The sequence below is a fragment of the Adelges cooleyi genome, unplaced genomic scaffold (assembly GCF_023614345.1).
Source record: "Adelges cooleyi isolate 19-005CV unplaced genomic scaffold, UGA_ACOO_1.1 ACOO_flye_CR_arks_rails_tigmint_CR_PRNA_651, whole genome shotgun sequence".
Taxonomy (NCBI): domain Eukaryota; kingdom Metazoa; phylum Arthropoda; class Insecta; order Hemiptera; family Adelgidae; genus Adelges; species Adelges cooleyi.
The window spans coordinates 1413224-1440556 of NW_026096352.1; the positions used below are offsets into that span (position 1 = coordinate 1413224).

At 27.5% G+C, this 27333-nt stretch overlaps 5 protein-coding genes and 1 long non-coding RNA gene across 14 annotated transcripts; 4 read left to right on the forward strand and 2 right to left on the reverse strand.

Annotated features, from left to right (window-relative positions):
• The first annotated feature begins 4 nt into the window (after positions 1–4).
• On the forward strand, positions 5–5049 carry LOC126844635 (mitochondrial import inner membrane translocase subunit TIM50-C-like). Of its 6 annotated transcripts, none has more exons than XR_007686618.1 (10): positions 5–825; positions 906–1070; positions 1155–1255; positions 1375–1500; positions 1560–1664; positions 2408–2663; positions 2885–2991; positions 3112–3560; positions 3687–3900; positions 4225–5049. XR_007686618.1 is itself a non-coding variant. In XM_050582949.1 (8 exons), the coding sequence occupies exons 1-8, from the start codon at positions 738–740 to the stop codon at positions 4321–4323; spliced, it is 1047 nt and encodes a 348-aa protein (XP_050438906.1). In that variant the 5' UTR covers positions 5–737; the 3' UTR covers positions 4324–5031. The 6 variants fall into 6 exon arrangements, 3 of the variants coding, with proteins under 3 accessions (XP_050438906.1, XP_050438907.1, XP_050438908.1); XR_007686619.1 differs by lacking the exon at positions 4225–5049 and having other exon boundaries at positions 3112–3275; positions 3397–3560; positions 3687–3901; XR_007686617.1 differs by lacking the exon at positions 4225–5049 and having other exon boundaries at positions 3687–3901.
• A 183-nt stretch (positions 5050–5232) lies between these two features.
• Positions 5233–7664, forward strand: LOC126844578 (uncharacterized). Its single transcript, XR_007686611.1, has 4 exons — positions 5233–6087; positions 6181–6319; positions 6635–6825; positions 6917–7664. It is a non-coding gene; the product is annotated as an uncharacterized LOC126844578 (long non-coding RNA).
• A 1923-nt stretch (positions 7665–9587) lies between these two features.
• LOC126844186 (mitochondrial import receptor subunit TOM22 homolog) lies at positions 9588–12150 on the reverse strand. The gene is made up of 4 exons (XM_050582139.1): positions 11855–12150; positions 11099–11204; positions 10380–10507; positions 9588–10301 (listed from the first exon to the last, which is right to left on the reverse strand). The coding sequence occupies exons 1-4, from the start codon at positions 11957–11959 to the stop codon at positions 10236–10238; spliced, it is 405 nt and encodes a 134-aa protein (XP_050438096.1). The 5' UTR covers positions 11960–12150; the 3' UTR covers positions 9588–10235.
• A 465-nt stretch (positions 12151–12615) lies between these two features.
• LOC126844188 (CCR4-NOT transcription complex subunit 9) lies at positions 12616–16197 on the forward strand. Its single transcript, XM_050582143.1, has 5 exons — positions 12616–12896; positions 13811–14126; positions 14913–15107; positions 15208–15299; positions 15379–16197. Exons 1-5 carry the CDS (start codon positions 12766–12768, stop codon positions 15554–15556), a joined length of 912 nt encoding a protein of 303 aa, XP_050438100.1. The 5' UTR covers positions 12616–12765; the 3' UTR covers positions 15557–16197.
• On the reverse strand, positions 15841–20030 carry LOC126844189 (ATP synthase mitochondrial F1 complex assembly factor 2). Of its 2 annotated transcripts, none has more exons than XM_050582145.1 (7): positions 19823–20030; positions 19270–19411; positions 18265–18449; positions 18075–18185; positions 16458–16638; positions 16234–16349; positions 15841–16126 (listed from the first exon to the last, which is right to left on the reverse strand). In XM_050582145.1, exons 2-7 carry the CDS (start codon positions 19382–19384, stop codon positions 15959–15961), a joined length of 876 nt encoding a protein of 291 aa, XP_050438102.1. In that variant the 5' UTR covers positions 19385–19411; positions 19823–20030; the 3' UTR covers positions 15841–15958. The 2 variants fall into 2 exon arrangements, with proteins under 2 accessions (XP_050438102.1, XP_050438101.1); XM_050582144.1 differs by having other exon boundaries at positions 19833–20029.
• A 167-nt stretch (positions 20031–20197) lies between these two features.
• LOC126844187 (transcription termination factor, mitochondrial) lies at positions 20198–26955 on the forward strand. Of its 3 annotated transcripts, none has more exons than XM_050582142.1 (7): positions 20198–20445; positions 20667–20848; positions 21344–21440; positions 22118–22268; positions 22339–22585; positions 22669–22840; positions 26042–26955. In XM_050582142.1, exons 2-6 carry the CDS (start codon positions 20717–20719, stop codon positions 22798–22800), a joined length of 759 nt encoding a protein of 252 aa, XP_050438099.1. In that variant the 5' UTR covers positions 20198–20445; positions 20667–20716; the 3' UTR covers positions 22801–22840; positions 26042–26955. The 3 variants fall into 3 exon arrangements, with proteins under 3 accessions (XP_050438099.1, XP_050438097.1, XP_050438098.1); XM_050582140.1 differs by having other exon boundaries at positions 20198–20602; positions 26042–26951; XM_050582141.1 differs by lacking the exon at positions 26042–26955 and having other exon boundaries at positions 20198–20602; positions 22669–24282.
• Positions 26956–27333: the final 378 nt, after the last annotated feature.

Here is a 27333-nt window from a genome sequence, read left to right on the forward strand (position 1 = left end):
GTTCGTTTTGACAAAAAGTGTACACTTTTTCACAGCGAGTGTACACCAAAGCGTTCGTTTTGAAATAGTGTTGTCGTACAAGCCGTTTGTTTTAAAAAAATGTACCAGTGTTGTAATGGCCCGATTATTAGTACCAGCTATTAAGAATATTTAATAGCGTTATTTGTGTCCTGGACGATGAATCGATGCAGGGAGATGGTTTTTAGAAATAAAGATAAGACTTCTGAATACTTTCAGATATAATATTTTATTAAACAGTACATTTTAAAAACATGTACAATTACATGACCACTTGTCATAAGATGTATACTATTGTCTATGAGTACCGTAGTGTAGGTGTGATGCCTATAATTTTCGGTGTTGGTCGTTATCATATTTCTTATCAACTAATATCAACTGATTTTTATAATCAATTCTAGTCTATAGCCGTGGTTTGTTTTAAACTCAGTAAAAGGTCTATGGTTTTAAAATTTAAGTAACGACATAAACGATTAACGAAAGATTAAAACGTATTATGAAGAATGTATACGGATACTATTAATTATTATTTCTAATATTTAATAATACTCAAGACAATAAAATACGTTATTTTAAAATTTGTATATTTATATATTAAAAAAAAATTATAAGTCGTATAGAGATTACATTTGTATTTAACATTAAATAAAATATTCGTATATTGAACAACGGCTGTTTAATTATTTGTATCAATACAAGTAAAACAATTTTAAAAAAAGATGACTAAAAGTATTGGTTTCTTAAATCGCATTTTTTTAGTTGTATCTAATTCTAAGTATTATCGGCCACCACTGGATTCTCCTAACAGTAAGTTTCTAAATTGAGGTATTTTCATAACCATTTCACAAAAATGTATTACAATGTCAATTTTTTAATTTTTTTTTTAGGTGTATCCAAATATAAGAACTGTGGCTATCATAGATTTAAATCTGATATTGCTGATCATAAAGCAATAAAAGTAAAGTCAACATTAAAAAAATGGATAATACTGAGTTCTAAGGCATTTGCTATTTCATTAACAGCGCTTGTAGGATATGGATTGTCTTTATTGAGTACCTACCTGTTTGTTTTTAAAACCAAAATTAAATTAGCTTCTTGTAGCTCGCAATTTATACATTTCTACTCTGATATTTCAGTTTATGAAGATGACGACTTAATTACCAATGTAAATAAAGATGTCCCTTTTATAATTCAGATGTATGAAAAGTTGTGCTTTAGAATTCAATTTTATCATAAGGTATTGCTATATTATAATATATTATACATTAAATCTATTATTTAAACATAACTATTAAAAACAATAATGTTATATTGCCTTAATGAATAAGACAGTTTATTAAAGTTTCCTGTTATTAGATGCTGACAAGTCCCATAACTGCTACTGATAAACTGCTACCCGACCCATTGCCTGATTATTACGAAAAACCACAGTACACCCTAGTGTTTGAAATGATTGATCTTCTAGTTCATCCCGAGTGGAGCGTAAGAAAATATTGTTGCATAAAACTATGGTTTCATTAATTACTAAATTAAATATGCAGTATAGTACAGGGTGGAGATACAAAAAGAGATCCAATATCAACTACTTTTTAGAAAAGGTGGGAAAAAACTTTGAAGTAGTCGTATTTACAGCAGAAAATGGAAATGTAAGTATATATAAATAACAAAATAAATTTGAATGATTATTACCTTTTTACATGTAAAACTAAAACCTAATTAGTGTATGTGCAGTACAATAATTTGTTTGAACAATTTGGTTTATATTCAAGAATTAAAAAGTAGAAACCGAATTCAAGAAGTACAAACAATGTTTTTGTTGCATCGTAGCTAAATATTACTATAATTATTTAAATATTTATCTACTATTAATGTGTAGAGTGGAAATAATAGTTAATATAAAAGATAAATAAGAACTGGCTTTCAATAACCCTTCTAATTGAAAAACTTCTTAACTAAAAACAAATAAATTTTGTTCATCATTAGTGATACTGATGTAATACAAATTTACACAATGTAATGTTCATTTTAGCTTTGGTAACATAGGCAGCATCGACCGCTGGGTGACTAAAATTAATGTTAGTTTGTTTTAAAATAACTCACATTATTTGTTAACTGTAAATAAAATGCAGTTTATTTTTTTTTTATACTTACGTTTAATTAGTAATAAAAAACAAAATCATTCTTAAGAGGAATAAAAATAGCCATATTTTGAACAAATAAACACTATAATGGCTTTTAGATCAATTTTCGTCAAATAATGCATATTCCTTACTCCTAAACAATAAACTTTCCATTCCCTTTAAGTGTTCCATAATTACTATATAGGCTATTAAAATATTAGGAATATGAAGCAGAAATTAATTTGAGATATACCATTTTTGTTGTACAGATTACTCATCCTATTTTGAACGAGCTTGACCCTTTGGGCTGGATTTGCTATCGACTTTCACGTCAGTGTGCAGATTTTCAAAATGGCATTCTTTTAAAAAATTTAGACAAAATAAACCGTGATTTGAAAAAAGTGATCGTTGTAGACTGGAACAAAAATTGGACAGCACTTCAACCCAACAACACTTTAATAATACCTAGATGGAATGGTGACGAAAACGATAATTCTCTCATCGACCTTGCAGACTTTTTAACAAGTAAATAATAACACAATTTTTACACTTTAAGTCTATTTTAAAATAATACTGATTAAACCATTTTTTTTAATTTTATATACAGCCCACCATATGATTAGCGATGTTAAGTTTTTTTATTTTAGCTGAGTACCTATAAGATGTATGTAGAATACATAATTTTCTAATTCAATTCCATCATCTAAGAAATTTCTTTTTAATCAAATTATTTATGATATGTTTAGCGGAATTCGTAAATGACATTGAAGACGTTCGAGGAGTTATAAAAGAATACAAACAGTATGATGATGACCCTATCAAGTTCTTTCGAGAAAAACAACAAAGTTTAAAAGTAAATATAACTTATAAATATTATGTAGACATTATAAATATATATGAAATTCTAAAATGTAACAATCATTGTATACATATATTTAATTATTTAAATTTCAACAAAAAATATCTCACACAGAAACACAATGGACTCTATTAAATATATCCATATAACAATTGAACAAATTGCCGAAAATTTAAATGTGGACGATTGGAAGCATTTCATTTTGGCAATCAATTATGGATTGTTAAAAAGAGATGTGTCTTATACACATCACCTGTATGATGGCTGAGTTGCAAAAGGTATTACAACATAAAGACGCAGTAGCGGTGTGTTTGGCCAATCCAAACATAAAGTGGATGCATGCAATATACTAGATCCAATATGAGCATCAAAATATATGCATACTGTCTAAAAACATAGTGTATCACGGACGTATACAAAAGAATATTTGAGAAGGCAGTGAATGAAGTAAAAATGGAAATTTACAAAGCGTGGCCGGAACCTCATCTTGCAAGAATCACTCCTGATACACACAATAAAATATTGTTCAAACAAATCCATAAATATTATACTAAACAGCCTTGGTACTTAACTTTAATATATTTTATATTTAAAATATTTTTAATTTAAATTCAAAATTTAATTTAAATTTTTGTTATTGTTGTATATGAATATTTAAATATGAGGACATGTTTTCTTTAAAACAACAGGGGCTGTAGTATAGTTCATCAGGAGAAAAATGAATATTATAAAAATAAGCAATAAAATATAGGCCAAATAGCCACCAACAACGGAACACAACGAAATTGTCAACACATCAAAATTTACAATCATGCCTACTATTTAAAGCCGCCCAAAATACAATGTCGGTGGCACTCTCTCGTATAAGACCATCAGCCATTTGTTATGTGGGCAGTATTTCGCGTAATTTTAATTATCATTTTGTTATACATGTTTTATAAATATTTTATCTATGCGTGTGTATATTTTTGAGTTTTCTTTTCTTTGCTCGTTTTAAATTGCTACTTTTTCTCATCTCCCTTGCTGTTTTTAATCGGAGGCCTGATGTTGGATGGAACACGCCCTAAGGCAGAATCAACCCGAAAGAGGCGACTAGTGTCAATATAAGCCTTTATTTGTTTTCATATTCTAGTATATAGAAGATATATAAACATACTAAAATTATTTATTTAATATATTGAGATATGAATATGGTTTAGTAAAAATAATTTTTTTTTTTAATTTCAGGAAGAAAAAGAAGAAATTCCAGATGTAGAAGAACAGGTGGATAATAAAAACATAAACAATTCATGGTTTTCGTGGATATTGTGGTTTAATAATAAGTGAATCATAAATCAAATGTTGTATCACGGCTTCCGAAGAACAGCGGAATAATTGCAAAAGTAGAATTTTACAGGACAGTGAATTGCAAAAAATACCTTTTAAACACTATTGTATATACATTTTAAAAAACCAGATAGTTCTAACAAACCAATTAATTGTTCACAATTTTATTAAAAATTCATTGTTCCTGATTTCAAAACCGCGAAAAACTATTTTTAAAAAGTTTGCACTTAAGTTGTTCTTTGGAAGCTACGATATAATTTTTTTTTAAACTATTGATATTTTATTACAATTGATCGATAAAATAATAGAGTATAACCTTTGATAATAAATATTATAGATGGCCCACTGAGACAAATTTCCGTTCTGGACGTCGACACGGGTAGGCGCTAGTAGTACCGTTCTCAATGAAATTGATACTACTAGCGCCAATCCCTTGTTGACGTCCAGAACTTAGTCTCGGTGGACTATCTATAATATTTATAATCAATGGTATAACTAAGAACTTTCAGATTTATTTTTCTACAAATTATGTATAATATGATAGCTTAGTTTGGTTATAGTTCACAAACCATTAATAAACATGTTTTCTGTATAAATCTGTTATATGTAACTTTGTAATATAATTATTGGTAAATTATTTATACTATATACATTTAATTATATCTTAGTTTAAGGTATACTTATGATTTATTTATTTATTATACTTCTGATTTAAGAAATTATGGATGAATTTTTCGAGTTTCAGGAAAATAAAGCTTTTAAAAATTGAATGAGTAATCTGTAATTCAATCAGAATTCAAGTCATCTGATTTTCCTATCTAACAATTGTCAAATATATTCATGAAACATTTTCTTCTCTCGTCGAGGAAAATAATAAATAATCACAGTTTTGTTTGCAATAGTATACCGGGTGATTGGTTAACTATGGACCACTCAATATCTTAGAAGATATTAGACTTTTTTAATTATTTTTTTTTTGTACTATTATAGTTATTAGGTGGGACAAATTTAATGTATTTTTCAAAATTTTAACACCATCCCTTATGCGTTAAAACCATATCAACTTTAGATTTTTAAATGGTAACCCCCAATTTTTTTTTGATGATCGTGTTTATTTTTTTTAAATTTAATTTTAGGCGTAAAAACTAGCTAAATCGATTGAGTAGTTAACGAGCTACACAGTTTTAAAATTAAAGGGAGTGTAAAAAATAAATTAAATATCTTGGAGACGCTAACATATTAATGTGACTGCTCTCTGTTATTATTTATTGACAATTAACTTTGACAATAGCTATTGTAGCGTTTAAAAATCATAACCGTACCAAACACTATTTACTTTAGGTAAATAATTCACCGATAGTAAATAATAATGATAACCGCTATATCGACTGACAAATATACCACCACTACACACTTTTACATTTATTTTGTAAAATAGTAGGTATGTTTTATTTGTTATCAATATCTTGTGTATATTTTTCCAGCATTTAGCAATTATTTGTTTTGGTTAATTTGACACATTTTGTTTATTCATGCGATTTGTACGTCTTAATTTCATAGTATATTATAATAATATAGTATCATAACTTACTAGAGTCTAGATCTATGAACTTGTCAACATTTATTGTGTTTTAAATAATAACATTGATATTAAATATCCATAATCAATGTGAATACCAAGATGGAGTTTTGCTCAAGTGACAAGTCTATAAAACCTAAAACCTTACTTATAAAATGTATGCACATCAAATATCAAAATTAAAGGTACTTATAATAATAATATGTTATTTAAAATAAATATTATTATAATTTGAATTATGCTTGATGATATTTTAATTAAAACTTTTATTTTTACAGTATTATGTCTTTGTTCTGAGAAACTTATAAATGTGTAGTTTTGTGTTTTAACATATTGGTATCTGAATTCAAAGAAAAAATATAAAATTTTTTATGAAAAAATTGAATCTTCAATCATCGTTTACTGAATCAATAATAGGTAAGATAATGTATTTATTGATATAGGTGTATTGTATAAGTACATTTTTTTATTAGAAAAATATAATTAATCTTTTTTTATTATTCATGAACATATAAAATGTTTTTACATAATACATTTTTTGGATTACTTATGTTTATCATACTTAATATGTTTAATTATAATGCGTTACTTAAAAATTAACGTTTAACTTAAAAATTATCATACTTGTATAATTATAAAAAATATATGTGTATACTGATATTTGTTGCTTAACCATATGATTATTTAAGTATCTAAGAAACTTATTTAATTTATTTTAATTATATGTTTCAGTATGTTCAATATTAATATGGACTATCTCAACTTAAATTGATATTTGTTATTGTCTACAACTACACTACTACCAACGTCAAATTTGGTGTATTATATTATTGTAGTCAATCAGTCTAAACTAATTCCATCAATACATTGTCGAATGTTGTGGTATTCAATTTTCAGTAAATTTATAGGTGTTTTATTTTAAGGTAAAATATATAAGATCATCAGTTTGCAATAATTTAGTTAATTTCTATGAATTCATCACTAACAATTTATTATTATTATTATTTTTTTTAGTTACTGTGGCACACTATTGCAGATAACGGTTTTCCATTAAGTCAGTAAGAAGAATAAGATGGATTCACAAGTTCAAATCAAATATTAGACAACTATATATATTTAGTTATTCAGCTAAAAATGTAATTCAATAAAATAATTTAAAAGTACTTTATCATTTTAAAAGTGACATAAAGTTTTTAAACTCTAAGTATTTAAACACACATATACTTAACATATCTATAATTATTATACATTATTTATTAATTATTAATGATGAATTCTTTATTTAATATTAATTTAATCTAAAATGCTGCTGAGAATGTTAATATTTCTAAAATATGTTATTGTCTTAATCCAAATCTTGAAATTATTTTCATGATGGCATAGTTTTGGCATTAGCTATTACAGAATTTATTGACAATTTTCTAGTGGTTTACGATTAAGTTTTTATAAGTAATAAAGTAAATAAAATTATAAAACACAAAATAGAAAAAAAAAATGTTAACTATTGGATTAAGTGTAAAAAAGTAAATTGAATGAATATACTTATAAATATTTTTTAACTTAAATATGTAAATGGAGATGGATTTCTTCTAGTGGGAAATCATCAAACAAACTTTACCGCCCTAGGTAACTTCCTATAACTACATCACTATATACAGCAATATGTTGTACCTCTATTATTTACAAGTTAATTATAGATATGTTAATTTTATTTAGTCTTAGTTTTTTAATATGATTTAGCAAATAAAAATGTTTATTCGTATCTTATAAGCGTATTATTTATCTTGTTACTTGTTTTTTTATTTTACTATTATCATAATAAACATAACATAATATAGTATTTAAATGTTTGTTAGTAATATTATTATTGAATTTTAAGCTTATGACTGTTAAAAAAGCCGTACAAAAACAAAAAAAATTGTACTTTATCATTCACTCTAAATTTTTGCTTATACCTCGTACAACGAGAAAAACAACCATTTATTAAATAAGAAATATACTTTTACTGTTCATATGAACACATTAAAATAAGTAAGAATAGTCAATACTATGAAATATATACAGTATAGGCTTAAGGTGGTAATATAATAAAGAGTTAATAAATAAATACAGCTTTTAATAATTAAAAATACTGAACTAGAAATAGTTAAAATTGACGCGTTACAACTTTAAATTATAAAAATGAAAATTTATTTTAGTGCACAAGTATTGGATGAACGTATTTCTTATGGAATCCTTTGTTATCTAAACATTTTAATAAACACAATAGATGCCTTATAAAGATGTTGTTTGACATCTTATGTACCTATCATAAACCAGTTCGAACAAAAATGCTAAAATAGTTTCTGTACATATTAAGTTTAGTTTTTGTTTATTTCTGTATATATTCTGTACATATTATCTATTAACTGTATGTAATACAATATTATACTAAAAAAACAAAAAATTAAATGTTATTTATTAGTTTTTTTAAAAATATTTTCACTAACAGAATTAATAATTTGACTAGTTAAGACACCAGTACAAGTAATACTTATTAAGACCAAGACGCTAAATATTTAAAGTAAAAACCAAGACGCTAAATAACCATAATAATTGAAAAATTAGAATAATGAACTTTTTGATTAGTTTTCAAGTAGTCGTATTTTTATAATAATTTGTTCTGTGTTGATATTAATCTACGCTAGTAACGAATTGTTTTGGTAGAACCACGGTATACACTTTATATAACACCGTGATTAGACCACGGTAACCTATGGTTGAAATTGAAAAAAAAAACTATTTACTAGGGCTTATAATATTGTTTGTTAACAGCAGCTAATGCCTAATATTCAATACGTACAGGTACACCGCACCGCTAGGAACACTACAGAAAAAACAGATAAGAAGACATTACCCATATAATATTATTATAGATTTATTATTAGTTCGTTTTCATTGTGACCGACGACCGTCAACTATTAACTTTAATCTACAACCGTATCGTTAATCAATCTTATTTTGTGAAACGTGAGATCCGGCGATAAACGATTTTTTTCTTTAGCTGTAAAACTTATAAAAGCATCTCATATAAGCTAATATTATAATATTGTAGTACTAAGCTATAACTTTAAAAGTACTTGTCTGATTTAGCTAGTTTTTACGCCTAAAATTAAATTTAAAAAAAATAAACACGATCATCAAAAAAAAATTGGGGGTTACCATTTAAAAATCTAAAGTTGATATGGTTTTAACGCATAAGGGATGGTGTTAAAATTTTGAAAAATACATTAAATTTGTCCCACCTAATAACTATAATAGTACAAAAAAAAAAAAATTAAAAAAGTCTAATATCTTCTAAGATATTGAGTGGTCCATAGTTAACCAATCACCCGGTACATATAAAGACATTCTAAAAATCGATAAAATTTTGATTTTTAAAAACCCTATCAATTGTCAAATGGACAATGATGGATGTACAGATGCTCAATTATGTAATTTACGTTAGTTTTGGAAGTGTACAATAAAACGGCTGTCTTAGATTTAATAAAATTAAAGTAACCAAAAAAATAAATTATTGAATTGCGTAAAACAGTTAAAAGTAGCACAACTGTGGTGTTTATAGTACAAATGAGTATAAATTAATAAAAAAAAAAAAAATATTCACTAGAACATTTATTTTATTTGTCAGGTCTTTTTAGAAATTTAATATCATACATTTTAGGTACCTATTGTATCATATTATTTATGTAAAAACATTACATTTTTGCGGGAAACCGTAATGCTAGCACACATATTCATGATTCAATTTTTTTCCATGAAGCGGAGAAAATAGCTATTTTCATTGAGTTTATTGATTTGGATGTTCTAACATGATAGCGTTAGCAGCCGAGTATAACTCTGTCCTCGATTAGGATTCCATAGTCATGCAGTTTTTAACCTTTAGCATTTAGAATATTGTTACATAATAGATTGTTTTTTTTTTTATATTTGTACTTTTATTATCTACAAATTAATGGGAAAGAGGAAAAAACAAAAAGATATATTGTGTAACTCGGAAACAGTTTCGAGATACAAGTAATTTACAAGATAATTTTGAATAACCACACGATTTAGACTATTGAATTTCAATCAAAACTAAAATAATCAACAGACTAGTTAATATTTACAATTTGAATCAAATTTGTAAAATGTTGCCATTTAAAATTCGAAATGAAAAACAATACTTTGTCACTAGTTTACAATTGTATAAACAGTACTTATAGTTATAAAAAATAATTTTTAATATAAATATATATAAAAGTTAAGTACTCATAATACTTAGAAAAATTGTACATAAAAATAGCAATGAATTTTAATAGGGTAATATAGTTGTACCGTTGCTTAAACTTCCGTTTCCATGGTCAGTTCCGAAAAGTAACTGAAAAATAATTAAAAAAAACAAATAAATTATTTGTGTATGGAGCTTAAAAATGTTTTATAGTATGTTATTATATACCTTTCTTGAGCTTCTCTTCTGTATTTCTTTTACACGAGCACATTCATTTTCAAAAAGACAAGGCAAAACAAGCAGAGTTCCTGCTGTAGATATACACCATGTGTAATCGCATGCAAATGAATAAGTTTCTGAAAACAATTAATATTTGTTAGATAAAATACATATTTTATTTTTAAACATAGTGTGCAGTTGTTGTAATATTAGCATTAAATTAGGTAAACATGGGGATACCCATGACTAAATAAACAGGTATGATTGCTAGATAATACCGCGCAGGAAAATTGCCCTAGACTTGGAAAAAGAAGTATTTCACTATGTCAATTTCTCATTATAAGTTATAGCATCTTCTATGACTGGGACAAATGCGGAAAGATAGGAAATTTTTGTAATCTAGCAATCATACCTGATTATTTAATCATGGGGATACTGTCAATTATATATTTATATTCAAATCAGTTTTAATACAATTTTGTTTTGTGTTAATTAGCCTATATTAAACCAAGTAAAGACTTGTTCAAAAAGAAAGAAATAGCAACTGAAGTCATTATAGAATAGAACAAATGATTTAAAAATTCTCAATTCAATGTTCTGAAAATCATACTGTTCAAAATGGTGATAATGACCAACAAATTTCTCTATCAATTAATTGCATATTTTCAATCCATTTGTATGGGAAATTTCAAAATTATATCTTTGTTATTCTGAGTTAATATACTTACTACCAATCGCTTTTTTAGTGATGCTTATTAGGTTATTGGTGTGCTTTCTAATAGATTTGGGAAACATTTCTGTAAGAGCCCAAAGGCGTTCAACCACAGTTTCATCCTAAAACAAAACCATAGAATATTTAATCGGAGTATCAAAATTCAAATATTAAAAACAAAACAATAGATGCTACTTTTACATTTTTGTCTTGACAAAATATAAAAACGAGTTGTTTAAAAAAATGTTTAAGAGATTTGTATATTAGTGTGTAATCTAGAATAGTTTAACATATTTAACATAAAGTCTGGCACAATATTAAACTTTTCAGTATTTTAGTGATCAATAAATATGCATCAAATTTATTATGCAAAAATGTTTAAAACTAAAACTGATATTTTTTCCCTGTAAACCATCTATTTGGTTTAATTTTACAGTATACTCTGCCTCTTAAAGGGTATGTTGGGTCTCTGTCCGTCTTATGGCTAGTATAGGATTTCAGACGCAATTTTCTTTACAATGTATCAATCGATCTATTGATGCGATAAAGAATCTGAAAACAGGTGAGAATTCTTCAGTCCTATTTAGGGATTGACTTTCCCACTTGTACAAGTGGATCAATCTTTTTGAAAATAATATACACATTATACCCATCCTCCAGAGGCCATGGCTACGACTATCAATTTGTAAAAGAAGTATTACACTCTTCCTCCCTCCCAGGTCACATCACTGAATCATAAAGTAATAGTTAAATCATAGTTGATTTAATTAACCTCTTCATCGCAAGCGACGTTTTCAGAAACGGCCGTTCCTTCTCTTCTACTTTCGGCCATGGATTCCGTGTCGCTGTCGTTGTTCATTGCATTTTCTCTTTCCATATTTGACTAAGTAATGTTTTTAAATTGTTTTTCCACGTTTTTTTATTGTACTATTGAGCTTTGGTAAAAATGTAGACTTCAAACGCTGGTCAATAGTCAGTAGTAACATTATCGTTGCTATAATGCTACGAGTTATAAATTACACAGAATAAATAAATGTAAATAATAATTATACTTTATAGGAAATATGTTTAGGTTTGATAGTACCTTACCGGCGTTTATAAAATGTCGTTATTATCACGTTGTTTGTAATGTCCTTGATTGGTGAACGGACTTGCCAAAACCGTATACCCATTATCGCTGCATTTTTGGCTGGCGACAACAGTGTTTGATAATATAATAAATAATAATATTATACTAAAAACCGTAAACGCTAAACATTAAATAGATATATTAAAAGATATTATTATAACGTAGCAAAATAAACTAAATTCGTCGTTGTTATGCCGTCGATAGTGAAAATTTATTAGAAAATTACATTTTTAGTTTTATAGATTATATATATATACATATATATTTATATATGTATATATTGTAATATACTTATGCATGTTTTATTTTAATCAAAATAAAGTACAAACAATTATTGGCAAAAGAGCATTCGAATTTTTATAATTACATAATCGTTCACGTGAATAATTCTTCGTTTTTTTTTTTTTTTTATATTACCGTTTTTGTATTAATTTTTGTAATTTTTTTTTATATATTTATATACTTGAGTTTATGTGTATTTTACGTTAACAATTCACATTGATCGAGTCACTGAATTTCGTTTCTACTATAAAAGGATTTAGAAAATTGTGTAAATGTTTAAAATGGACTCTATACAATTGCCGCAACAACATAGCCAATCTGGACATGACCGTGAAAAAGTCTACCAGTGGATTGTCGATCTGTGCAATGCCGATACTAGAGAAAACGCTCTCTCTGAACTCAGGTAATGCACAATATAAGAAACTATTACCAAAAACATTTAGTTGATCATCTACATAACAAAAAGCATACCGCTATCAAATTGCTTTTTGGAATTTTATAAACGATTACATTATTATGTTGTCGTTGGCAACGTTGATATCGAGAAATACACCCCAAAGCATTGATAAGGTCTTTAATGCATTTTCCTATTTTTAAACTGCAAAGTGCAATAACTCAAGTCATTTTGTTTAGCTTGAAAGATGTACCAGGGTCAAGTTAAAAAATCAATCAAGATTTAAGAAAATAGGCCTTACTCAATTTTGGAAACAAAATCTTTTTGCCAACGAGAGGTTTTCTTTTGCTTTCCACATCACATATATTGTGTATAATTATAATTAGATATTTAGGGTAAACTATTCTGGTATATAATGACAGATGTGCCTGCACATCTAGAGTTACTATCAAACATACATTTTCATTTAAAAATGTCCATTGGTCTGTTAAAATATATATTTTAGGTTTAGTAAATAAACAGAGTGCTGATCTAAAAAGCACTACCTAGCGTTCTAGGTTAAACATTTGATTTCGTCCTCACAAACAAACGTTAATATATGTTTTTGTTAGCAAAACAGAGTAAGATCACTCCGTAGCCACTATTAATATGGCTATAATTTTAAAATCATTTAATATATTGATTTTTATTTTAGTTTTGGGTATTTTGTTTTTTTTAAAGAGGGCATACCTACTTGATTTATTGTGCTTATAATACAAAATAATATTTAAAGTTAATCGATAGTCTCTGGATGAATAAATGAGGATTACAGTAATTTCTGTAGTATTTGTTTGCTAGTAAACTTAAATAGTCCATATCTGTAGCTATTAGGTAGGGAGTACAAATATTATTCTACAAATAAACAATTTATGTTTTTTTTTTAGTTCTAGACGTGAAATTATCCATGACCTTGGTCCACTTATTTGGCATACAACAGGAACTATTGCTGCTTTACTATTTGAAATAGTGTCAACCTATCAGTATGTTAATCCGCCTAGTATGACGTTGCAACAAGTCACTCGTCTATGTAATGCACTTGCTCTTCTACAGTGTGTGGGGGCTCATCCACAAACTCGATCTCAGTTCCTGAAGGCACAAATACCATTATACATGTATCCATTTTTACATAATGGTAACAAATGTCGTAACTTTGAACATCTAAGGCTCACGAGCTTAGGTGTCATTGGTGCCTTAGTAAAGGTAATTATTATTGTGTTATAAATTAATATTGGTTACTGTTCTGTGGCAGGAAATATAGTCAAAAGTCATAAACGATAGTTTACCACATGAAAAATAGTGTTAGATGTATGGTTGCAGATTTTTGTCGTTTTCCACATTTAATATTCGTGATTTAATTTACGGGATACGTCGTTTATGACAGTCCAGGAAATAATTACAATTTATCTAATTTTCCTAGACTATTTTCTTACACAGTAGTTTACCATTTATGGTCATGTAAGGCGGGGGCAACTGCTGTACAAATAATTCTTTTTTATTATAAAAGCTTTTTAATAGCAATATTTTTTTGAACTGTTGTATCATAACATACAACAGTATTTTATATATATATATATTATATACAGTATACTACTTACGTGTAAGACTGGGCAAGTTAGTACATTTTTAAAACTCATTAATTATAAAGAAAATAATTATAAAAATGTTATTTTCACATGTTATTCAATGATGTAACTCAGTTTGTATGTACGTTAGTTGATAGCATTCAAATGTTTAGCTCTCCTTTGTTCAAAAACATGTTCACCAGCTCTAAAAAGGCGTGAGCACTGGAATTATAAGTTACTGATAAAATTACCTGTTAAGTTTCTAACTTATTAGTGCTAAGCCTTGACTCTGTGTCTCATATTGCATGTGATATACAAAGGTTTAAAAAAAGTATGAATGTGTACTCATTGTAATTGTTGATGTTACTACCATTGTCAATTACATAATATAATATTATGATTGTTTTATCAATGTGCATTTTAGACAGAAGAGCCAGAAGTCATTACATTTTTGTTGACGACTGAAATTATTCCGCTGTGTTTGCGTATCATGGAAACGGGGTTTGAGCTAACTAAAACATTGTCAACATTCATACTGCAAAAAATACTCATGGACGACAACGGTTTGAGTTACATCTGCCAAACATATGATCGATTCTCTCACGTGGCGTTAATCTTAGTTAGTATAATATACTTTAAATAACACCTTTGGTCACACCAAGTTAAGGTTTAAGCTGGTTTGACATTTATTTTTATAAATATAAATTTTATGATTTCAGGGCAAAATGGTATTAGCACTGGAGAGAGAACCGTCAACCAGACTCTTAAGACATGTTGTGGGTTGTTATGTGAGATTGTCTGAAAATCCAAGGTAAAAAAAAAGAATCTCTTTTTATTATGTAATCAAAAAAACAAAAAAATTAAACTGTTTTTTAAATTAATTTATTCAGGGCTCGGGAAGCTTTACGCCAGTGTCTCCCTGAACAACTCAAGGACATGTCTACATTTTCGGACTGTCTAAACCGAGATCAAACTATTACTGCATGGTTAATATTGTTGAAAAAGAACTTGGATTCTGCTTTGCCTATTGACGTATCACCCGGCGTGCCTTCACTTATCAAACCATAATCATAACACCAGTTGTACTATTATTATTATCATTATAAAAAAGAAAAAAGAAAAAAAAACGAAAATTAGATTTATCTTATTGATTACCATATATCAATCAGATAGTTAGTAACAAATGACAGTGTACTTATTGTTAGACTTGTGTAAGTTACACGGGTGAGAAGCGGATACTAAATTAATTATTTTTTATTAATAAAAAGTAACAGAAGTCTGACTTGTTATGTTTTTAGTTAAATACATGTTACATTAGGTAAGGCATTTTAATATGCGAATAACGCCAATAATAGTAGTATCAAACTATATATATATTTATTTATTATATATATATTTTTAAATTATTATTATTGTTACTTGTTCTTATGGGCCTAATGCTTAAATAACAAAGTTTATTGTATACAAGGCTTATTGTTTCAAAGACTGTTGTAGTTGCGGGCGATTATCTCGTTTGGCCAATGGATTATGTTTTGGATTTAGCGTGTAATAAATAAATAACATAGCAGCCGACAATCTTATTACCGAATCATTGTCCGTATAATCTTTGATCCAATCTACTCGACCCCATTTTGTACACTAAAAGTTTTAAACAAAATGCATTTAAAAAAGTATACTAGTTGTAATAATGTATGTGAATAAAAAATAATGATATACGTATTGTGTAATTAAATTTATATAATAACCTGATATTCTTCTTCCATTTTTGATAACAAAACTGCATCCTTTACGGTTAAGTCTTGATGTAAACAACACGTGGTCAAAACTAGAGATTTAACTGTTTCGGCGGCTTGTAAAACGCCTAGTTTCAATTTAATTTGTAAAAATATAAAACAAAATATATTTTAGAAAAAAATGCTAATATATTTAACTTTTTAGCGCTGTTTAATTATTATATATAATTGCATACCATGAAGCGCCGGAAACCCAAGCGACATGAGATATTTTTCAACACATTTCTTTGTTTTTGCTTCCAGGCTATTTACATATATTCCTTTAGATGGTATCAAGTCGGTTTCAAAATATTTATTAAATTGATTGATTAAGGGCATCCATTTTTCCTTCAACACTATTTCTAGCTCCTCGTCTGTCTGAAAATACGATAAATAGGCACTCAATAAATGTGTATTCTATTAGTTTTTTACGGTCAAAAACGATTAAGCAAATCTTTATATTATAATAATTCAAAAATGGATGACTATTTGATTTGTTTGTAGAATAAACATCTTGTTTCATATGAAATAACACATAATATAGATTTCATTAAACTCAAATATGAAAATTTATATTTGCTAATCTCTTTTTACATTATAGATTCCAAACTTAATATATTGATAACTAATTAATTTTGGTACATTTAAGGATCGGTCAAACAGAAAGCCGACTGTCCGCGCGGACAGGTCGCTGGTCCGCCGCGGACTCTGTACTCTATTTAAATGCATCATTCTGGTTAAACAGACAGCGGCCTACCGCACAAACGGATGGTTGTATTTTTTCACAAAGTTCGCGGCGGACTGGAATAATTTTGTAAAATAAAAAATATTTAATATAGACAATACACTGGATTTTCCACACGTATCAGCACTTCTAGAATATTATTATTATGTAATTATCGAACATAATATATACAAACAATATTGTTGACAACATATTGTACTTAATTTTAAAATTTTTTTCATTTTAAAATTGTGCACTGTAAATGATCAATGAAACGGAACGATTGATTGATCTAGTTGGAGAATGCGTTTATTTGTATGATACGCGGCATCCACTGAAAAATGGACAGATTCGGCAAAAGACTGGTATCAACACTTCACAAAAATGTAAAATTTAATAAACATTTTTAGCCGAGTCTGCAACCACGAAAGAGCATTTTCATGTCTCGTTGAAGTACCAAATAAATTTAAAGTAGTGGTGGAATTATAGATAATCATAGAAAGATATAGTATGATATATAGAATGATATAGTATATTAACAAGCAGTAACAAGCTAATATCTAAGGTGGCTAGTACATTAAAACATCAAGTTTCTGGCTAATATTTTAGTGTTTAAAATCTGGCTTAAAACAATTCATAAAAATATGACCTCTTAAATTATTGAATTCAATTTAGTTCAGTTCTAGTTTGAACGTTGAGAATACAGCATAGTCGGTAAAACTCCCCAAATTATTTCCTTTTATGATTTAGTTCATGTACCCATTTTCTTTTTTTTCGTCTTGCTTAACTCAAGGCAAGCAGAAGAAGCAATTCTTCTTTGTCAGAAGAACTGCTAGACATTTTGTAAAATAAAATGAAAACAGAAAACGTGAGATAAAAAAGTGAAAAATAAAAAACAACCAGCAGTACACTCTTGATTGTGGCAATTTTCACACTAGTTCGCTCAAACTTGTCCGCATTCTGTTTGACTATCCTAGTCCGCAGCGGACCAGCAGACTAGTTGGACGGACATGTCCACGCGGACAGTCCGCTTTCTGTTTGACTGATCCTTAATTGTGCCATGGTAATAAAATATAAAAAATTACTTTACATCTGGAATGAAGAAAACTGTATCGGTTTCTAGATAGGATAATATTTCTTTAACAACATCTTTTTCTGAAAGCTTGCTAGGGTTGTCAACCGCCAAAAAGCATAATTTTGTCTAAAAAATAGCAACCAGATATAACACAAAGTATGATGTAATATATCAGTTTTAATAAAAAAAATTAAATAAAAAATACCAAATGCATGGAATCTGTCTGAATAGTTTTTTGTTGTAAATGCCATTCTTCGGCAACAGCTAGTGCTAGAGCTTTGCTATTAATTATCATTTCATTGCCTAAAGGTGTTTTCAATTTGCTGTTATCTAAAAGTACTCCGTAAGAACCATTGTTTTCAACAATATTTGTAGTGTCATAAAATTTTCCTAAAAAAAAAAAAGAAACAGATAGAATAATATATGATACAACTGTTTGTTGAACAACATTTTTAACAAAAAAAAAGATTTCATGTTTTTTTGTTCAACTGAAAGAATTATTTCATAGAGAAAATTACTTAAAACAATAATGTTTAATAATTTTATAAAAAAAAATATTTCTGGCATGTATTCTAAAATTAAAAACCAGAACTAGTGACTTGAAGCATTTGCGTATTCTAAGTAATTCTAGTGACACCTACGAGTGACAGATATTTATTGTGAATAAAGAAATGTGATGTTACATTTTACTTATTTTTTTATATTTTGGAGTTTCCAATAGTGATTTGCTAGTTTCTTAGCGTTATAATGGTAAACTTGTAAATTGTTAATTTTTTCTTATAACATTAATGGCGATTACTAATTGTTGTGTATACGTTTTTTTGTGTGAAAACCCAAGTTGCATTAATCACGACCTCATTAGGATTTATCATAGGGTCAATGCATAATGTATGTAATGTCAATGTAATAATAAATCACAATTGTTTTTATTGTGTTTCGTTCATCGCTGCAGCAACACTGATCTGCATTACCAAACATTATGCAAGTTCAAAAAAAAAATAATTTTACAGCAATCTATACATATATTTTTAATGTACTACTACGCAAAATTTTAATTTTTAGAGTATATTTAAACACTTAAAATATAGGGTTCTCTGAGCAAATAGTTGCACTTTAAACAATATTTACTACAAGTCACAGACCCTGCAAATAACTTTCTAATATATGTTTATAATATTAATTTTAAATTGCGATGCATAAAACAAATTACCGATGGCATAGGTTCTAGCTGAAGTAGAAAAAGCTGAGGGTAAACAGGACAAGTTCAATTTTCTTATAAGTGGATTTCTTACAACAGATTGTATAAACTTTGGAAATTGAAGCATTTTTTTCTTTTTGTAGCTGTATTTACACTGAAAAAAAAAGTAATTATTGGTGTTGAGTAAATTTTACTTTGTAAGCATCACTTAACTTTATTAAAAGTTTAATCTAACTTTATCAAATAATATAAATTGACAATGTTGAAAACTACAGTAGTAAATTGTTATAAACGTATTTGTACGACTAATATTTTTTCTAAATTGTAATATGGCAATTTTTAAATTCTCACTTTCTATGAGAGATTCTAGATAATATTTGAAATTAGATACAATTATATCTAAATTAACATACATATATTTCACTTTCTGAACAATATTTTAAAGTAGAATTTAAATCTAAAATGTCTATAAAAAGCTTGCAGTAATTACCTAATTGTTTGTAATGATTGAAACATATTTTACAATTTTCTAGCATGGTATAATTTAATTAGAATAATAACGTACATCTAATTACCTGTAATTTCAGTCGTGTTCTTATTAAACTCTAGCTAGAAAGCATAAATAAATAATGAAATGTATTATTTTGAGACTGCAAGTTTTATTTTGTATTTTAATGTAAGCATGGCAAAATAAATAGGTATGTCTGCAAGTTATGTTATAATTTTTTACAATATGGTTGCCGCTTTTCAACTGTAAGAAGTACGCGGACGCCTTAGAATGCTGGAGACCGTTTTGAGGTTATCTCAAAATGCTGACATACCTTTTTATTTTGTTATGGTACGAATAACTGTTATCAACCCGGCTTGGATTTATCACAGAATAATTGTTTTCCATAATTGTGCACTGATAATAGTTAAAAAAAGATAAGAAGTGTGATGTTTTGAAACATTTCAGTTTAATACAGTGTCCAGTAACAACTAACTAGTGATAATAATTTATGAACCTTACAGTTATTAGTAAGAAAGTAAACACGAGTAAAATGTTATAAATCAACATATTATGTCCGTAGTATTGTACCAAGTTCACTTTCAAGTGCATAAATTGTTCCGTAGCCCGCACTTAAGAAATAAAAAGTTATGTCAGTGTATACATTAACTGGTCTACTGAGATGTGTTAGGATTTGTCCGGTAAAGTATTATTATTGTACTGTGAGCAATAAAAGAGAAACCAACAGAACAAAATTGAAAAAAGATGACAAAGAAAATAAAATAAAATTATTAGTTGACAATGGAATGCCTCAAAACGCAGTATATAATAATGAATGGCTTTTTAATATTGAATATAGTAATGTTACGACTACGTAATTATTTTTAAGTTTAGCACCTAATTATCACCTTTTTTTTTTTAGATAATTTAAAAAATGGTTTCAACTTGTTAAAACAATGGAATCCTGAGAAAATGGAAGATTTGTATGTACTTCTCCAGATGCCTATGACAAAATTGATATATTTCACCAAAAAAATAGCAGATGAGTCTGAAATAACAATGCCTTATAGAAATCGAGTATATTTTTTTGTGGACAATTTTAAGGTTTGTATTTTTTATTGATTAAGTAAAGTAATTCTAAGATATTTTTTAAAATCTACTTAGCAAGTTACCATTACTTTACTACTTATCATTACTATTACACACAACATTTATAAAAAATATCCTGCATGCATATCAATAAAACTAAAAGTTAAGGTTTTCTGAGGTTGTACAAATACGCATTGTAGGTATTTTTACTGAATTAAATTTCAAACTATTCTATAAAAATCTCCTGTTCAGTATAGTTTTTTTTCCGTATAGATGTCCAATATCTCTTAAGATTTTTTGATATAGTTATATTCAAAGTTCTGTTAATTATATAACACATGCCTAAAAGTTTTATTTTAAATAACTTTATCTGTTTTATTATAATTAAAACTCGGTTTGGAAACAGAGTCATTTAGATGGTTTATACTTATATTATAGTCATACAAACAAAATTAGGCCCTTAGTGAAAAATATATTACATTTCCTTATAGTAATTATTTTTTTTTATAGAAACACCCACATACTGTATGTCATCATATGATGCAGCACACATTTTTGTTCACACGCAAGTTTCCAATTATGAATAATATTTATAACATTTTAGTTGGTAAGTTAACATTTTCTTTTCATTATTCAGTGTTGAAATACTATGTTATGAACTATGGTAATTAAGCTTTATGTTATTTAATTATTGATAAACATATACGAATGTCTAATATTATTTTTTCTTGATTTACTCAAATCTGATAGTCTTGTTTATATTTTTTACAACGATAGTAATATCTTTTTAATTTAACTAGTCAACATTATTATTATTATAGCAATTTTCGGTTTTATCTATACTTGCTTTTGGTTAAATCTGATGTTGTTGTCCGAACTGCAATATTGGGCATCCGATATTAGATTTCTACCAAAGTCAAACGTGATCACCATAATGATCAAGCTATCCATGAAACCTCCAACAATTTAATATAGTTAATTAATTATTATTAATTAAAAATAATAACAAATTGTTAATACTGAATCAAAATGTCAATTTAAATTACATTTTATTTAAATTGACATTTTAAAAACCGTGTTTTATTTATGATCATGTTTAAAAATAAAAGGATATTAGCAATTTCAGGTGGGAATAATAATAGTATTGGCTAATGTTAGAATCAAAAAAATATTATGACCGTGAATAATTTTAACACAACTATTAGATTTTAATGGACACAACAAAAAAGTTTGAAAAGTACATACAACTTTTTAAAGTTTTTTATATTTTTTAATGTTTTGTAGAAAACAAAGTACAAAAAGAAGATATTTGGAACGATGTATGGGTATTCATGTATAGTATAAATCAAATAGAACAACGCATGGCTCTCGCAAACGCAGCAAATGTAAATATTAAACCTTGGATGGTACGCTGTAAGAACGAAGTGTTTGAAAGGTAATCAATACGAATCTCATGTACTAAATGTTATTAATTATTTGCCGAATGTCTACTTTTTGTTTATTAGAACTGTAGAAATTAAACAAAACAACCGAGTGGTGCTGAATAAAAATTCTACTGCTCAATATCTAGCCAAAAGACTGCATGTAGACGAAAAATATATATATCGAATTAGTGAAAAATATCCTTCAATGCTTAGAGTAAGTCCTACCAAGTTGAAAGAGCTATTGGATTTTTTGTTAAATGAAGGATTCGAGCCAATGGGTATACTAAGTATTCCTCGGGTATTTACTCACAGCATTACCACCTTACAAGTAGGCAGCTAAATCTTTACCATAATTTTGTTATTACAGTTATTCTAAAAGGCTAATATTTTATTTAAATATCTATTGAGCAGGAGCGATTGATCGAGCTAAGAGACCTTGGTTATGACCCAACAGTGGCTGCATTATGCAAAAATAAAACTTCGTATCAAGAATTAGTTGATAAATTAATTTTGAAGAATACAAACGAATTAAAAAAACCATAAATAGTTGTATTTAATAGTTATATCTATATTTATGTACAAGGTAATTGTTTTAATTTTATACTTTATGTGTTATCATCTGGTATTTGATTTATTTTACACGTTTGCATGTGAAACTAATAAATAAATAACTATATTTTTTTAAAACATATTCTCGTGGTACACACATAGTTAAGAGAGGCATTTGTCTTTGAATTAAAATCTCAAGTCATGTAAAGTTGTACAAATAAGACCTACTAAATGTCTAGGGCAAATGTTTTTTTATCTAAATTATAATTTTAAAATATTACTCATGTTTCAATCTTCTTTATATTGTTATAATATTTATAGATATTCTCCCTTGAGCAAAAATAATATTCCCTCTTATCGAGAATCAGTCTTTGGTTTAAGATTAATGCATTTTTTCAATTGTATTTCTATTTGTATACTATACTTAATTATAATATATAAATATTTAATTTTGTAAGAACATAACCTACAAATTTTTAATAAGAACTATAAAATAGAGATCTGTAGCATTGACTATTAAAATCATGATTTAGAGGCATTTTCTGTTCAACTTGTTTCTGTAGTAAGATTTTTTAATAAGGGACTCGCAACTGTCCGAAGGCATGGAGTGTTCATTGCTTAATATAGACGATCTTTTTTTGTTGAGTGCACAAAAGCTTTTGGTGCTTGACGTTTCATTTGCTTTATTTTTCCGTGCTTGCGTGATTGCCCTTTTAGTTTCTTTGACCACATATTTTGCCTAAAAATATCAGTAAGACATCATATATTTTTTACGCTGTTTGTGAGAATTTTTAAAGTCTTGGTTTTTATTAACAAAATTTAGTTTTATGTATAATATTCTAAATTGAAAAACGGTAATCTAATCAAAAACTATTAAACTAATTGTTGCATACTCAATGATCATGAAAGACAAAAATCTCAAAAGTTCTCCGGGAAATAATATAAAACCATTCAGAAATATTAGTATTTGTGAAATTGTGAATAATTTGTTTGTAAGTATGAATAATATTTACTTCTGAACAAGAACAATTATCCGTTTGTCTCGCTAAAGAGTTTTGAGAGCGACGGGAGCTAATATTGTTGTCGTTCTTCGCTAAACAAGCCAGTCGATTGGCGTTGTTTGTGATTTGAGTTAATATTCCGTTTACACAATCTGTCTGTTGTGGTATCCATTCTTCACAGACTTCCCTGAAACAAGTCTGTACGATATTTATTTATGTATTTTACTTGGCTAAGTGCAAATTTCCAATCTTTCTGAGACAGTTTTGTTAGAATTTTTTATGTTAGTACAATTGTATGTAGAGTCAAGAATTTATAAAGTCTATTGTTATTCTATATCTACAATAATAACCATTAATAACACAGTCCCATAGGCGGACTTAGGGGGGCTTTAGTCCCAGACAATATTTAGACACTGATGTAGCATACAAAATCTTTATTTTTCGTAAATTTTCCGCTTTAATATGTGTGGGCATGTATATGCAATATTTTGTTATATTTTTTATTGATGCAATATGTATAATATTATAATCGAAGTTGATTATCAACTGATAACAAAATTATTACTATATAGTAAATACTATAAATATACTGTTAATTTATATTTTACACTTGCTGACTACTTTTATTATAGTTTGAGAATGTTTATATACAAAAAATATTGCTTCCCCCCCCCCCAGCAAAGATTCAAAGTCTTTACTGTAGATTGTAGAAGTGTTTATAATTAATTTTTTTAAATTTTTTTCTAACTATAAATCGAATTAATTTTCTAATAGCTCAATCAAAAATTTGTCTTTTAACGCCTATACATCATTTTTTCTATTTATTTTAGCTAAAAAATGTCCAATAAAATATAAAGTTTAGTTTAATGTTCTCGATGAGGTGATAGAAGGCTAGAATACTATTATTTCCATCCACATACTTCGTTTATAATTTAAAAAGCGTATTATACAAAAATGATTTATTCCATAACAAACCAGTTTTCAGTTTTAACTAGGTGCATAATTGTTCTATACTTAATGGATAAATTAAATATTTAGGTTAAAATTTGACTTTTAAAAGTTATCTTCAACATTTATCCTTTAATATAATACCTACTGTAAAATTGTTTTGTTAAAACAACTACAGTAATTATAATTCAACTTACGAATATAACTTGCTCCACTTGCCAAAACAAACCGAAATATTTTTGTTGTATTAAAAACAATATCTACACTATTTATCAGTAAAATAGGCAATGAATTGGTTATATTTTTTAGCATGGCATAAACCTATAGAAAAGAGATATACCCCAAAATGTTTTAACATGAAAAAAAAATAAAAAACATTTCATTTTACTGCGGGTTTTTAACTATTTTTATAATATCTGTGATAAGTTTGCTTTATTATTAATATATATATATATATATACCTACAGCAATCTATTTTATCGTTGAATTTTTTTTTCATTATAAGACTACTAATACAATGTTTATATTTTGTATTTGTTTATACTTAGCTGTGAAAAAGTAGTCTAAAATGACAATAACAACCCTTCACCCCACCTTCCCAATAAGTCTTGCCGCCAGACGGTTGGCGATCGCCACCAGAATAATATAAAGTATCAGAAGTTGCCTTGTGTAAAATGACACATTAACCACAATCAAACGTTATCCAACTAGTCTAAAAAACCTAAGTATTGAATTATATATTATAAAAAAGGCACATTTGAAAAAAATACGGTTTTTATACATTTTTAGGTAATAGAAAATTAAATAAGAATTTTACTGAAATAAAAAAAGCCAATTGGGTTTGGGGGGGGGGGCTAAATCATATATTGGGGGGGCTAATGCCCCTTTAGCCTACCCCTAAGTCCGCCTATGCACTGTCCGGACTATTCGGGTGAAATAATATATTTGTTCAGCTTTCATTTAAAAAAAACCATTGTAATTTGATACAATTTATAAACGTTGACTTGATTCCGTTAAAATGTATTTTATGATTGAAGTTAAAACCGATTTTATAAAATAATTATTCATTTTGCTTATTCATTTTGTGTAACGGCATAATTTAGCTCATACAGCTTGCAAACAATTAATAAAGTATTATTTATAGCGGAAAGATTAAAACTAAAATGTACATATTTTTTTAAATCACTTGTTATTTGGTTGTATATGGAACAAATTGGTTGTATTTTAGGACTAAAAAATGAACAAATTTGAAACTACATATTTAAACAATTTTTATAAAATTTTAGCGTGTTGGCAGATTGGAACATACTAGTCAGCAGTGTACTGTAAAAGTAATGTACAGTAAGTACAGTCAACAGCAGAATTTAGGATTTTTGCGACCACGAGAACTAAATTGATGACTCTACCTCTTCTTACAGGTCTATGATTCAGTTAGTCATATGTCATCCGCGTTACCTCCCTTAAAGAATTCTTTTAAATATCCGCTATCTTCAGTCTTTTTCAAATTGTATATAAATGTTTGATTCCCATCCGGTTAACAGATCTGCCTCAAGGTAGATCTTATTTTATCCAATATAAATATATATGATATATTGTTTGTTTTAAATTTAATTCCCTGGTCAGATTTTTGTCACTATTTAAAATAGCATAAGTATGATTAAGTAATTTTATGGTTAGACCAATGGATTAACCTTCCTCTATTTGATATTATATTGAATAAATAAGTAATTGTAAGGAAAACTGGTATTTGTTAACGTGCAAATTTCCAAATATGTTATTAGTTATCATGTTTAATGTCGGGATGTTGTGGAATCAAAAAAAATACCTATATATTTAACCGCTGTGCGCACCATTTATATGAATACTATAAACTAAATAGGTATCCATGTTATCCTACCGATAATGATTGTAATAATTTATTTTTAGATATTTTATATTTCTATCATCAGATGCATTTGGACTGGGCGATAATGTGAATATAATATTCATGTACCTCTTTGTATCGTATCCATATAGGCCACAATTTGCAGAGTATCAACATTAATAGAGAAGTGGCTATAAGCCAATTGATGTAGTACAACATAGTACTAAACAGCGAACTGTGACACATATTGCATCTTTTTGGCATTAAACAACAGATTACGCTATCAGATGGTAGCATGCTACAAATTTACTTGAATTTTTTCAAAAATACCACAATTTTCCACTTAATAAATTTTGTTTTCAAATTTACTTTTTGAGTTTATTGTTACTATGTGATATCGGGTCTACACTGTTAGTGTATACTATACACATTTAAGTTTAACACATTTGGCCAATCAGTATTTTTCTAGTTGCTGACAATGTCATTCGATATTTATATTTGTGCAATATACTTTTTGTTTCACTCAATTAGGTGAACTGCTTGGATATAGTTAAAACACTCAATATAATTTATTATAGTTTAATAGTAATTAGTATGTATATTATGTATAGGGAATAAATAATAATACTACAAATCTACAGTTGTATCTTATATTAACAAGTCAGGGAACAGGAATCACTGTGATCGTGTTCCACGTACATGAATTTCGAACTA

Coding starts and splice junctions, on each gene's coding strand:
- LOC126844186 (XM_050582139.1), bottom strand. CDS start 11,959: ATGGAAAGAGAAAATGCAATGAACAACGACAGCGACACGGAATCCATG. Junction 11,205..11,854: donor ACGTCGCTTGCGATGAAGAG/GTTAATTAAATC, acceptor GTTTTGTTTTAG/GATGAAACTGTGGTTGAACG. Junction 10,508..11,098: donor CACTAAAAAAGCGATTGGTA/GTAAGTATATTA, acceptor AATTGTTTTCAG/AAACTTATTCATTTGCATGC.
- LOC126844188 (XM_050582143.1), top strand. CDS start 12,766: ATGTTTAAAATGGACTCTATACAATTGCCGCAACAACATAGCCAATCT. Junction 14,127..14,912: donor TCATTGGTGCCTTAGTAAAG/GTAATTATTATT, acceptor TGTGCATTTTAG/ACAGAAGAGCCAGAAGTCAT. Junction 15,108..15,207: donor CTCACGTGGCGTTAATCTTA/GTTAGTATAATA, acceptor TTATGATTTCAG/GGCAAAATGGTATTAGCACT.
- LOC126844189 (XM_050582145.1), bottom strand. CDS start 19,384: ATGCTTCAATTTCCAAAGTTTATACAATCTGTTGTAAGAAATCCACTT. Junction 18,450..19,269: donor AGCTAGAACCTATGCCATCG/GTAATTTGTTTT, acceptor TTTTTTTTTTAG/GAAAATTTTATGACACTACA. Junction 16,350..16,457: donor TGGGTTTCCGGCGCTTCATG/GTATGCAATTAT, acceptor AATTGAAACTAG/GCGTTTTACAAGCCGCCGAA.
- LOC126844187 (XM_050582140.1), top strand. CDS start 20,395: ATGTCAGTGTATACATTAACTGGTCTACTGAGATGTGTTAGGATTTGT. Junction 20,603..20,666: donor GCTTTTTAATATTGAATATA/GTAATGTTACGA, acceptor TTTTTTTTTTAG/ATAATTTAAAAAATGGTTTC. Junction 22,269..22,338: donor AAGAACGAAGTGTTTGAAAG/GTAATCAATACG, acceptor TTTGTTTATTAG/AACTGTAGAAATTAAACAAA.
- LOC126844635 (XM_050582949.1), top strand. CDS start 738: ATGACTAAAAGTATTGGTTTCTTAAATCGCATTTTTTTAGTTGTATCT. Junction 1,665..2,407: donor TTACAGCAGAAAATGGAAAT/GTAAGTATATAT, acceptor TTTGTTGTACAG/ATTACTCATCCTATTTTGAA. Junction 2,664..2,884: donor CCTTGCAGACTTTTTAACAA/GTAAATAATAAC, acceptor TGATATGTTTAG/CGGAATTCGTAAATGACATT.